Source organism: Rana temporaria, chromosome 4, assembly GCF_905171775.1.
Source record: "Rana temporaria chromosome 4, aRanTem1.1, whole genome shotgun sequence".
Classification (NCBI taxonomy): Eukaryota; Metazoa; Chordata; class Amphibia; order Anura; family Ranidae; genus Rana; species Rana temporaria.
Genome location: NC_053492.1, coordinates 51597432 through 51611121, shown reverse-complemented (window position 1 = coordinate 51611121; position 13690 = coordinate 51597432). Strand labels below are relative to the sequence as shown.

The following is a 13690-nucleotide window of genomic DNA, read 5'->3' as shown; positions in this document are numbered from 1 at the left end:
TCCTGTGGTCTTGTTTATCAACCTTGGCTATGTCTTCCTTTTGAGTTGTCACTTTCATGTTCAGGTATATCATCCAGGCATGATAATCTGGTGCTGAGCCACTGATCCCAGATAAACATAATTCAATCAACGAAAAAGGCATGCATCAGGCACAGATGGGGATTGAACCCATGATCTTTGGTTTACGAGACCAACGCCTTACCACTAGGCCACTGCGCCTTCACTCAAGGGTTGCTGTTTGAGTGTCCTTTATTCGTACAACTGATGTGTATTGTATTCAGTGAAATGTGTGTATTTACACATTGTTACTGACAACCTTTTTGTCAATCACAGCCCCACCCCTGCCCGTTGCTTTAATTTTGTACTTTGATTTCTAATCTTTTTATGGTATGTTTGCTCCTCCAGTTTACAGCTCAACTCGAATTGCGCTGCTACCTAATCTTTTGTGCCTTTTGTTGCCAGTCTGGTTTATCAAGCTTGGCTTTGTCTTTCTCTTGAGTTGCTAATGTATTTCTGGCCTGAGGGCAACTGTGTCCAGTTAAACAAAATTCAACCATCCAAAAAAGACGGGGCTACTAAAATTAAAGTGCACCTTGCGTGGTTTATCTAAATAAAAAAACAGGAGCATTTCATAAGCTGTAATCCGCATCTCATTATGCATATAGGGGGTAATCCACAAAAGGGATACGCCGGCGTATCTACTGATACGCCGTCGTATCCCTGTTTCTATCTTTGGAACTGATCCACAGAATCAGTTTCCAAGAGATAGACAGAAGATCCAACATGTGTAATTGAATTACACTGTCGGATCTTAAGGATGCAATTCTAGGCCGGCCGCTAGGTGGCGAGGCCATTGCGGCCGGCCTAGAATATGCAAATGAACACTTACGGCGATCCATGAACGCTCCGGCGGGCCCGTCGCTCTAATGCTACGTCGTTTACGTAGAGTTACGCCGTGTAAAAATAGGGCTGAGTCCTATTTGACTAAACCCTATTAAGTATGGCCATCGTTCCCGCGTCGAAAATTCAAACTCTACGTCGTTTGCGTAAGACGTCCGTGAATGGCGCTGGACGCCATTTACGTTACCGGCTAAGCAAATGACGTCGGAGCGACGTCAGTTAGCGCAATGCACGTCGGGTAAGTTACCCGACGGAGCATGCGCAGTACGTCCGGCGCGGGAGCGCGCCTAATTTAAATGGGACTCGCCCCATTAGATTCGGCACGCCTTGCGCCGGACGGATTTGAGTTACACCGCCGCAAATTTCCAGGTAAGTGTGTTGTGGATCGATACCTAACTTAGGAAATTTGCGGCAGTGTAACTTAAATCACTTAAGTTACGTTGCGCTGCGGGGCTGTGGATTTGGCCCATAGTGAGTACCTTAAAAAAAAAAAGTTGAAAAATATGTTTTTAGATAATTATGTAAAAGGGTGGCTATGAAAAAAAACGACATGGATCTTCTTTTCCACTGTACACTCTATCATCAGAAATAGGAGTGCTCACCTTTTGGAAGCAGGTATGGGATTTATTATCATCAAGAGCGTGAGTCAGAAGAGGAATAGCAATCCAAAATGGAGTAAGGTTTACAGAAATAAAGTGGTACAGCAGTTCAAAGAAAATCTACAACGTTTCACCTTCATAGCTTTATGGCTTTATATAATTTTTATGGAGCTCTAGGCTCGGATAACTTACCTTTGACTGTTATCTATTATTTTAAACTATAACAATGAAAAGAAAAGTATACTACAGCAGACTGGAAAGATCAATAAATCATAAATGTATAATTATCTTGTACTTATTATACATTTATGCCTTGTAATTCTCTGCACCTGCAAAATGTAGAAAATTCACCATTGAGGGAGGGAGATACTACAATCCATCAGGTGGTTTAACCACTTCCATACCATGTACTTACGCACCTTCCCGCCCAAGCCAATTTTCAGCTTTCAGCACTGTCGCACTTTGAATGGCAATTGCGCGGTCATGCTACACTGTACCCAAACAAAATTGGCGTCCTTTTTTCCCCACAAATAGAGCTTTCTTTTGGTGGTATTCGATCACCTCTGCGATTTTATTTTTTTGCGCAACAACTAAAAAAAGGCTGAAAATTTGGAAAAAAAATTAAGTTTTTATTTTTTTCTGTTAATTTTTTTGTAAATAAGTTTTCTCTTTCAATTACGGGCACTGATATGGCGGCACTAATGGGCACCGATGAGATGGCACTGATGGACATCGATGAGGTAGTACTGACGGGCACAGATGAGGTGGCACTGATTGGCGGCGCTGGTATGCGACACTGATGGGCACACATAGGCGGCACTGATGGGCACACATAGGCGGCACTGATGGGCACACATAGGCGGCACTGATGCTGATGGGCACACATAGGCGGCACTGATAGGCACACATAGGCGGCACTGATGGGCACTCATGGGCGGCACTGGGCACTCATAGGCGGCACAGATGGGCACTCATGGGCGGCACTGATGGATACTTATGGGTGGCACAGATGGGCACTGCTAGGTGGGCACTGGGCATGGATGGGCACTGTGGGGTGGCACTGATGGACACTGGGGTGGCGCTGATGGACACTGGGGTGGCGCTGATGGACACTGGGGTGGCAGCACTGATTGTTGCCAGTCAGTGCCCATTTGTGGGCACTGACTGGCATCTTTTTTTTTTTTGTTTTTTTTTTTTTTTTTTTTTTTTCTGGTTTTTTTTTTTTTTTTTGCCCACCCTGGTGCTCCAGGGTGGGCATCCCTGGTGGTCCAGTGTGGCGATCCGAGGGGGGGCTGCGCTGATAAACAATCAGCGCTAACCCCCCCTGTCAGGAGAGCCGCCGATCGGCTATCCTCTACTCGCGTCTGTCAGACGCGAGTGAGGAAGAGCCATCGGCGGCTCTTCCTGTTTACATCGTGATCAGCCGTGGTTGGACACGGCTGATCACGTGGTAAAGAGTCTCCGCCGGAGGCTCTTTACCGAGATCGGAGATGCAGGGTGTCAGACTGACACCCCGCATCACCGATCGCCGCGATGCGCGCCCCCACGGGCGCGCGCGGCATGAAATCCCGCAGGACGTTCTAGAACGTCCTGTCAGGATTTCATAACCACTTCCCGGACGTAAATCGGCCATAGGCCGGGCGGGAAGTGGTTAAAAAAAACCTATACAGTATACAGGCAGTCCCCGAGTTACAAACATCCAACTTACATCCAACTTATACAAACGGAGGGAGACAACAGGAAGTGAGAGTAAAACTACCTAGGAAGAGAATTCACTCCTGTTATGCCGCATACACACGATCGGTTCGTCTGATGAAAACGGTCTGATGGACCGTTTTCATCAGACGAACCGATCGTGTGTGGGCCCCATCGTTTTTTTATCCATCGGTTAAAAAACTAGGAACTTGTTTTAAAATTATCTGATAGTTAAAAAAACGATAAAAAAAAACGATCGTCTGTGGGCACGTCCATCGGTTGAAAATCCACGCATGCTCAGAATCAAGTCGACGCATGCTCGGGAAGCATTGAACTTAATTTTTCTCAGCATGTCGTTGTGTTTTACGTCACCGCGTTCTGACACGATCGGATTTTTAACTGATGGTGTGTAGGCAAGACTGATGAAAGTCAGCTTCATCGGATATCTGATGAAAAAATCCATCAGACCGTTTTCATCGGATGAACCGATCGTGTGTACAGGGCAAAAGAGTTATCATGGGGAAAAGGTGTATCCACTGAAGCTTTATCACCAATCCTTGTTTCCACGACAACCCACATTTTTGAAAATCCAATTGTCACAGGAACAGAAAGTGTCAACCCTTCCATATGCTATCCAAAAAATTTAAAAATTATTTATTTGGCTGGGTTTACACTTAAAAAATGTACCTGTTCCAACTTACATACAAATTCAACTTACCTACAGAAACGTATCTTGTTTGTAACCCGGGGACTGCCTGTAGTCAGGGCACATGTAGGTTGCCATTGCTGAATGTTCTTTCCAAAAATTTTAGTTGTCTGGCTTTAATGCCGCACAAATTGCTTGAATAGTTTTTGCATCACTGACCCAGAACAAGGTTCCATGTCTTGGCTTAGACGCTGTAAAAAACTCAACTCAAAAGTAGTATATTATTAAAAGGAATTTACATAGCTTTGTTTAAAACTTTTGTAAACCGCAAAAAAATTAAAAAAAACAATGGGCCCCCCTTGCAGTTTTAACTCAAAATGTACTAGTATGCACCACATACTAGCACATTATGACATACTTACCTGTACACAGAGCCCTCCAGTGCAGCCATCTTCACCCGGTCTTCCTTCCAGGTTCACGGGCTCCAGCTGTATGAATGGCTGGGGCCATGAAGACATCACCCATGCACATGGGAGCCCTCAGCTCCAGGGTGGAGCTCTGAAGTTCTGGCACAGTATGCCAATCCTTCCGAGCGCATGTGAGTGAAGTCACTGGCTGCATGTTGTGTGAATATTTCCTAAACGGTACAAGTTTAGGAGATATTCACTGTACTTACAGGTAAGCCTTATAAGCTGAGCTGTTGGTAAAAGTTCAAAAGTGGAGTTAAATTTGACTTTATAGATGTATTTCAGATGATAAAATACATAAATACAGCACCACTCAAGTTCAGAGGAACCCGTAATTCCATTTGAAATTCGTGGAAGTGGTAGTCCTCTTTTCCCAGATGTTCTTGAAGAAGTCCTGGGTGGGCTCAACCAGTCTTTTTTTCAAACAACGTATGATAAAAAATACTAGAATCACTCCATTGCCACATCTGTAAATCTAACTATGAACAGAAAAGGGAGAAGGGGACCACTTGGTAATTAGGACTACAATATTTGTATTAAAAAAATCCATATTTTATTTATAGACAAAAAAAGTTTACAAAATATCAACAAATGTACATAGAACAGTGCCATCTGAAAACATGTGTTCATATATGTAGAAAACACGGTCAGCAGATACGCCGACGTAAGTCCGATTCTAAGGCCGTCCTATGTTTAAGTGTATTCTCAAACTGAGATACACTTAAACATGCCTGCACCGTTGTATCTTAGGCTGCAATATCTACGCTGACCGCTAGGTGGCGTTTCCTTTGCGGTCAGCATAGAATATGCAAATGACTAGTCACGCCGATTCTCTAACGTACGCTTGCCCGTCGTAGTGATTTTACGTAGTTTCCGTAAGCGATACGCAGCGTAAAGATAAACATGCCCCCTAGGTGGCGTACTCAATGTTAAGTATGACCGTCGTTCCCGCGTCGAAATTTGAACATTTAACGTCGTTTGCGTAAGTCGTCCGTGAATGGCGATGGACGCCATTTACGTTACCGTCAAAACAAATGACGTCCGTGAGACGTCATTTAGCGCAATGCACGTCGGGTAATTTACCCGACGGAGCATGCGCATTACGATCGGCGCGGGAGCGCGCCTAATTTAAATGATCCACGCCCCCTACCAGGATCATTTGAATTAGGAGTGCTTGCACGGGTGGACTTTACGCTGCGCCGCAAGTTTACAGGTAAGTGGTTTGGGAATCAGGCACTTGCCAGTTAAACTTGCGGCGGAGTAACGTAAAGGACATACGTTACGCCGCCGGAGATCTCTAAGAATATGGCCCAGGGTGATCAGTGGCTGCTATAGGACCTGAGGGTGGAAGGAGGCTTCATTAGGGAGTCTGATGAGGCTAATTAAAAACAGGAAATCTGTGTGCAAGAACACACAAAGCCAATACTGTATCATTAGGGTTGGAGAGGATGCTGCCGACACTTACCCTTTATCTCATGTGACATTTCTATTTCAATTGTTTTTATTGTTTTCTTAGAAAAAATACAGAAATATATAACACTAGTAAAGAAATAACAGAAACCCCACGTGGGGTAAATACATGACTAAAGGATTCGTCAACTTTGGTCCTTACCATTAAAGACACGGGGCCAGATTCATTAATAGATCCGCCGGCGGATCTCCTGATCCGCCGTCGTATCTGTGAGACCCGACGGTCGGATCTGTGAGATCCCACGGTCGGAGCTATGCGACTGATTCATAAGAATCAGGTTACGCATAGATCTCCCTTAGATCCGACTGGTGTAAGTGACTTACACCAGTCGAATCTTAGGCTGTAATCTCCCGCCGGCCGCTAGGTGTCGTCGCTTTGTTTTACACGTCGCATATGCAAATGAGGAGAACCGCCGATTTACGTCCGTACGCCCGCCCGTCGCTCTTTTTCAACATCGTTTGCGTTCGGCTTTTTCCGGCGGATAGCTACTCCTGCTATATGAGGGGTAGCTAATGTTAAGTATGGCCGCCGTTCCCGCGCCGAGATTAAAAATTTTAACGTCGTTTGCGTAAGTCGATTTGGAATCCCGATGGCTGCAATTGACGTACCCGCCGCTAACAATGATGTCCTAGCGACGTCATTTGGAGCATGAGCACTGGGCTTTTTCACCGGCGGCGAATGCGCAGTTAAATCGGCGCGGGAACGCGCCTGATTTAAATTGTACACTCCCCCTAGCCTCGGAATTTGCATTCCGCCGGGGGGAGTTACGATCCAACGGTGCAATTTGCGAGGTAAGTGCTTTATGAATCATGCACTAGCCTCGCTAAATTGCACCGGCGGATCGTAAACCAGGTAGATCGAGCGGATCTAAAGATCCGCTGAGCTACATGAATCTGGCCCTCGGACTACGTGACATGGGTTTTATATGGCCACAGCAGACACATTTTATTAACCAAATTATTAAAATAACATCACGTAAAATATACCTGCAAATTCATCAAAGTAATGCCCAACAACAAGAGGTCTTTGGGTGTCTTTAAGGCACAATTTTAACTGGAATGGTCTATGGCCTTAGCCGTGCCCCAACCGGCTCGAAGACGTTTCGACATACTTCCATATTCCCCTCCCATAGGGGACCTAGCTCCTGGGAGAACCACTGCTAACCAAGTGGAAGCGCCATACCTTATGGCCCCACTAATCCTGCAACCATGTAATTCCTCACTGACCCCCCAAAGAACCCTTAAACCGCCAACTGCTGTGACAAAATTGAGCAATATACACCAGTCAGTAAATATACTCATATACATGTTTATCATTTATTCATGTTCTTAGGTTTCTCTTTGTCATATATATATATATATATATATATATATATATATATACATGCCCCTACTACCTGTCTAATGTTATAACTCCTAACACCAGGGCGGGAGGGTGGGTAGTTGCCACTTCTCCTGACTCCTTGAAATGTTGCAGAATACGCCCCCTACACAAGACCCTCTCCTCTGGACCCTGCCCATTTTAACTTCTGCCTCCAATCGGGTAAGGACTACACCCCTACCCACAACACTGACCTAGCTGACCGTTCCCTGACCCTGTTTCTCACCTAGTCATGCAGCCCCCCCATCCATTTTCTCCTCCGGGTCTCACTGTATATCTGAAAGCGCTCACATAGATGTACTAACAAAAAATATTTGCCACTGTGCATTTCAAGTAAAAAAGTGGACAGATGTCAGCCACACAGGAGAAATCTTCAGCAACAGACACGTAATAAAACACTTATACTGTATACAGCTATGAGGCTGTAGGCACAGGGGGCCAGATTCACAGACACTTACGTTACTCCGCGGCGGCGTAACGTATCCCATTTACGTTACACCACCGCAGGTTTACAGCGTAAGTGCCTGATTCACAAAGCTCTTACCTGTAAACTTGCGGCGGTGTAACGTAAATGCGCTTGGCGCAAGCCCACCTATTTCAAATGGGGCGGGCACCATTTAAATTAGGCGCGTTCCCGCGCCGAACGCTCTCCGCATGCTCCGTGTTTAAATTTCCCGACGTGCTTTTTCGCGAAATTACGGCGCCCCGACGTCTTTTTTTAACTGCGACGTGCGTTACGGCGCTTCGTATTCCCGGACGTCTTGCGCGAAAAAAAAAAATCGAAATTCGACGCGGGAACGACGGCCATACTTTAACATGGCTGATCTAAAGATAAGCCATGTTAAAGCAGGTGTAACTTTGCGATGGGTAAAAATGACTAGCGACGACGTACGGGATTGCGACGAACGCGCGGATCTTCGTGGATCGCCGTAACTAGTCATTTGCATATTCTACACCGACCGCTATGGAATAGCCACCTAGCGGCCGGCCTAGAATTGCATCCTAAGATGCGATGGTGTAAGTCAATTACACCTGTCAGATCTTATGGCTATCTATGCGTAACTGATTCTATGAATCAGCCGCATAGTTAGGACGGGCGGATCACAGAGATACGACAGCGTATCAGGAGATACGCCGTCGTATCTCTTCTGTGAATCTGGCCCTGGAAGTGCACTGCTATTTTTCTGGGGGAATGTAAAACAAAAGGGTTCTGCTTAGGCATAATTTACTTTTCTAGATTTTCCCTATAATTTAGCAAATCTTCACTTTAACTCTTTACAATCTAACAAAACTAAAATATGACTTTTATTTCAACTAACCTTTTTTTTTTTACGACATAGGTTATAATGTTTTTTATAATTCCAGATTTATGAATTGATTTGTTTGTATTTATATTAATTTTACATTTTTTCCTTTTTTTTCAACCAGGATCTGAAATGGCTTTACTTTCCTCCATGAATACAAGGAACCCAAAAACACCATTATTGCCATCAATGGACTGATATAATAAATAAATATTGAGTCTTATCAGTAGATCGACTTGTGTCTTATGGGAATGAAAATCAAAGGGAATACATTTAATTGTATTTATCCACTGGATACTAGATGATGGAATACTGCTAATACTGAACATGATTATCTTTGTGGAAAAAATAAAATACATCTTTGTATATATACTGTACATACACATGAGGCTACAGTGATGGCGTGGTGACAATATATATATATATATATATAAAAATAAAATGCCAGGACACTGTAAATTGCATAGCTCAAAAATATTCTTTAGGTCAGGGGTGCCCAACCAGTGGCCCGGGGGCCACATGTGCCCGCGAAACCCTCTGATGTGGCACCCTACCTCCTGCTCGAGGCACACCATTCTAATTTGTAGAAAACAAAACATAATGCAGCAAAATCCACACATGCAGGACACCCAACCTCGTACACACGACCGAGTCTTGTCATAGAAAAATTAATAACGCACGTACATAATTAATAATCAGCGATTCATAAAAATATTAATATCGCACGTAACTAATTAAAGTAAACTATGAAAACCTTTTTGTCTATATAAAAATTAAAGCAAAGAATATCGCTGCGGAAAAGGGAAAAGTATTACATTTATTGATACATAGAAGAAACTTGTATTACTCTAATATTTACAACTATAACATCACACAATTATACAAACAATAAGATGGCTAGATCAGTATCTCAAGACAATTCATAGGAGAAGAAAAGTTACAGAGAATAAGTTAAGGGAGAGAGAGACAGAGAGACAGAGAGACAGAGAGAGAGAGAGAGAGAGAGAGAGAGAGAGAGAGAGACAGAGAGACAGAGAGATAGAGAGAGAGAGAGAGAGAGAGAGAGAGAGAGAGAGAGAGAGAGAGAGGGAGAGAGAGAGAGAGAGAGAAAAAGAGAAAATATATTTGCAGAGTACTTCACCAAATGTTCCCAATCAGCTCATGATCCAGTCTGTCTCTTAGTCAAGCTAGCACTGTTTTTTTATACCCTCTAAGAATTAAGAAAAAAAACCCTCTGCTGTGATTGGTCGAATATGTGTCCTTTTCAAGATGGCAATTAAAGACTCCCGACCCACCCAGTATCGCCCTGTCCGTCCTGTCCTATTGTGGCTTGTAATTAGACAAAGGGTGAAAGGAATCTCTTTTAATATACACACCCACACCTGGTATTATTATCTGATTAACACAGTCCTAAATTTGGTCCTAAAACAGGAGATGACCGGAAATTCTTGTAATTCAATGAGGAGATACTTCTTATCAGACAATATATTGTGCTGTAAATAAAAATGGTATGCAGCTATTCTTGGACAGAGTAGTCATACCAGTATGCTAAGGGCCCCTGCTGTTTCTGGCCTCCCTTCAGAACAATAGGACAATGTGACTAATTGAATTAAAACCTGACACCGGTAACTGGTTCTCAAGACAGCAAATGCATGTACAGTAGTGGCTCTGTCTTATACATTAATATTTTTCCCAATGGTTCCCCTGGTACAAATATGAAATTCAACATTTCTATAACAGTACCCCCTCAAGTTCATTATTGAACTTATATCCTCCTTCAATGATCCGGTACCCACACACAACGGCCCGGAAGCCCCGACCCTTCCCCCACCACCACTGCGGCCTTTTCCTTTCTTAAACTCGTCGTAACTCATCAAGGTAGACTTGAGACAGTCCTGGTGCCTTTGAGACTTCCGATCCGAACCCTGAGTGTCTGTACGGCAATGTTTCATCGCCCCTCTGCATTGGAGGAGTGGAATTCCAACATTGATGGCGGGATCCTTATATATTTAGTCCTGTATCTTGGAAAGATGGTGTTCTGATTGTCACCATTGGATCGGACCGCGAGGCAGCACTTTTCCAGCATGGTGAAGAAGGGTTTCGGAGTGTCTTATTCATGGCACGTTTGTCTTCTAAAAGAAAAATGACTTGGTTGTCGTTGTTTCTTCAGGTGGTGGTTGGGTGGGCCTCCAGACAGTCATGTATGAATACAAAAGGAGAAAGGAGAACGTCAGTGTACAGTTATTGGAGGAATGTCAGACAGGAGCCGTGGGGTGGCCTTTATAACTATAAAGCCGTAGGTAGACTAGGGTAGGTAGAATTACTTTAAGACATGAAAACCTGGATGTCCAGGGATACAATATGGCACTGGCGGGCAGGAATGCTCACGTGCCTTAAAAACAAAATATGACTGAAGTTCTAGTTACATTATCCTGAGAAGATGTATGATGGAAGCCAAAAAGAAAAACTTAGAGAGCATAAAATTAAAGGAGGAAAGGAAGAGAGGTGAGTAATGAAAAAGAATATGGAGAAAAGAAAAAAACAAAAAATAAAAACTACAGATTTAATGCTGCTCCAACCAAGCTCTCCAGTTTAGATTCCACTTTCGATTGTTAAAGCGCATTGAATCGGTATTCAAAAAACGTAATAAAAAATAAAAAAAAATAGAACATTGTTCCGTTCAAAAAAAACGACTCCTCTCTCTTACTAGTAATTGGTGGTATTTTTGCTGGTCAGGTACACAGATAATAACGAGAGAGAGATGATTTAAATTTGTAGACTTTGGGTAAACCTGACCGCACGTTATTATTACAAATTGAAGAGGCTTATTCCTAGATCAACAGGAAAAAAAAATATAGTTCTAGGGTCCTCTCTTAAAAAAAAAACAAGAACAAAACACAAAAAAACAAACAAAAAAAAATAGACTCTTCTGCCCTATTGGTGATCAACAGGTGATCATGATCATGGTCACTTAATAATGTACAAGTCGGGTTAAAAACAAAAATAAAAAATATTAAAAAGGAGCGACTAAACAATGGTTGCCAAGAAACTTTTTAGAATTTAGTCCAACCCGACTGTACTTCTTACTAAAAATTTTTTTAGAGGCTCTTCCCCAAACCAAAGGAAAATAATAAAAAATAATATATAGTTCTCCAACAAGAGGGCAATTAAAAACACTGCATTATTTACTATTTTCCTCTTCCAGGTCTATGCACTACTCCCCCCTTCAGGTGGAAAAAGTTCAAACCTTTTGGAACTTTTCTCACCTGAATGAAATAAGAGGAAAAAAATAACTAAATAAAAATAATAATGAAAAACTTTAAAAAAATTAAAAGTAAAAAAATTATAACCATAACCCTTCAGGGAGAAAAATGAGAGAAAAAATATAAAAATTAAAACGGACAACAAAAAACTGATAAAAATGAGAAATGAGAAAAAATGTATTCAAAATTACTAAAAATTGATATAAAAACGAGAAAGAAAAAAATGAAGAAGAAAAAAACTTTTACAAAAAAAATAAATAAATAAAATGTATAAAAATTAAAAGTAAAAAATTGTAATGGATAAAAAATGAGTACAAAAATAAAAATAAAAAATAGAAATTAAAAATTATTACACGAACATGATAAAAATTTAAATTAGGAGTATAAAAAAAACGGTACATTTGTACTGGTCTGGATTGGAACTGGCTTCTTCAGAAATTTGTTTCTGAGTTAGTGGCTTTTCCTTGAGAGAAGATACCTCGTTGAGGTGCACATTCTCATAGTTTTGGCGTTCATTCTCCTGATAGTAATGCACATCATTACTTGCATCAGGGAGAGCAGTAGAGCTACACAGATTAGGACAACGACAGGGTGGAGCAAAATGTTTAGGAACGCTGACGCGTTAGGACTATACCCAAATATACTTTCCCACCAGGAAATCTTAGCGTCTTCCTCTAAAGCGTGGGATACTTGGATCAACTTATTTTGATCATGGGTGAGTCGTATAGTGGCTTGTTTCTCAGCATCTTTCAGCACTTTTAATATTTCATCCTGTTGTCCAAAATCTACCAGCCAAGCCTTTAACTCAGCCCCAAATCCCAGAGGAAGTTTCTGTAGATGTATGGGGGTGTCAGGTTTGATATCAAGCCTTTTCTCTGGGGTAATAGGGGTACGTCCTTGTGTCCCGGCTATATCTATTCCCAGGACCGGGGAAGATGTACAGTAGACTCCCTGAGGTAATGTACCCCGTTGAGTACAGTTCAACCCGTAGGCCGAATATAGAGCATCATTGGACATTTGATACCAGCACCAATACCCTTGCCCCAAGTATTTTACATAAGGTTGGGACAATTCCTCGGCATCCATGAGACATGACCCTTCTTTGTGCCAGCATTGTTGTCTCATGATCCTATCCTGTTTCCCTTGACACAATACCACCCCTTCCTTCCTCCAGCACCCATCCGTATCAATCATTTGAGGTTGTTTGGACTCATAAACCATCAGATCATGATGGACTCGGGGGTGTAACACGGTAGCCCGCTATCTGTCCGGTGAACTTGTTTCATTATCTCAGACAATGAGGCAATAGCATCAATATGAGCATGTTGTAGATTTTCAAGAATATGATTCACATCTAGCTGCCCCTCAACCCCTTCCCCAACCTGCTGTGCCAACCTACCTAGCTTGTTTATGAGTACCTCTAAATCCCTTGAGACGGGCCTTTTTATTCACACCTTGCACAAACTGTTGGCACCATTTAAATCCTGTTGCCCGAAGTTTAACTACCTAACTTTTAATTCCTCCCCGAATCCCAACGGAAGTTTCAATAAGTGTAAAGGGGATGTCAGGTTTGCTATAAAACCTTTCTTCAGGGCAACTCGGGGTGTAACCCGGGGTTCCGTCTATATCCATCCCAAGGACAAGAGAATAGGTACAATAGACTCCCCGAGGTAGCGTGCCCAGCTTGGTACAGTTCAACCTAGTGCTGATAACCGTGCATCATTAGACATGTGATACCATCATTCGGTATTGAGTCCCACAGCACATATACCATTGAAACAATGACAAAACCCACAAAAACTCCATCCCTGTGACTTGATTTCAGTGACCATGCCCCACTACCACCAGGTAGGTCCAAGGAACACCCTAGTTCCATGACTAACACCCCATCGGTATCCTCTAGGACAAAGAAACAAAACCCGCCTATGTCCTAAATTATACCTAGGTGTTTCCTCCCCCGTAATG

General features: G+C 42.7%; 1 protein-coding gene and 1 non-coding gene across 3 annotated transcripts in view; one reads left to right on the top strand and one right to left on the bottom strand.

Moving 5' to 3' along the window:
- FAM166C (family with sequence similarity 166 member C) overlaps positions 1-8830 on the top strand; it is a 59826-nt gene extending 50996 nt beyond the window's left edge. Inside the window, exon 5 of one of the 2 annotated variants that reach the window (XM_040348381.1) lies at positions 8587-8830. In XM_040348381.1, the coding sequence (XP_040204315.1) occupies positions 8587-8660 (74 nt within the window). In that variant the 3' untranslated portion in view covers positions 8661-8830. The remainder of the gene's footprint in view (positions 1-8586) is intronic. The other variant, XM_040348382.1, reaches the window with a different exon arrangement.
- On the bottom strand, positions 148-219 carry TRNAT-CGU. The gene has a single exon. It is a non-coding gene; the product is annotated as a tRNA-Thr (tRNA).
- Positions 8831-13690: the final 4860 nt, after the last annotated feature.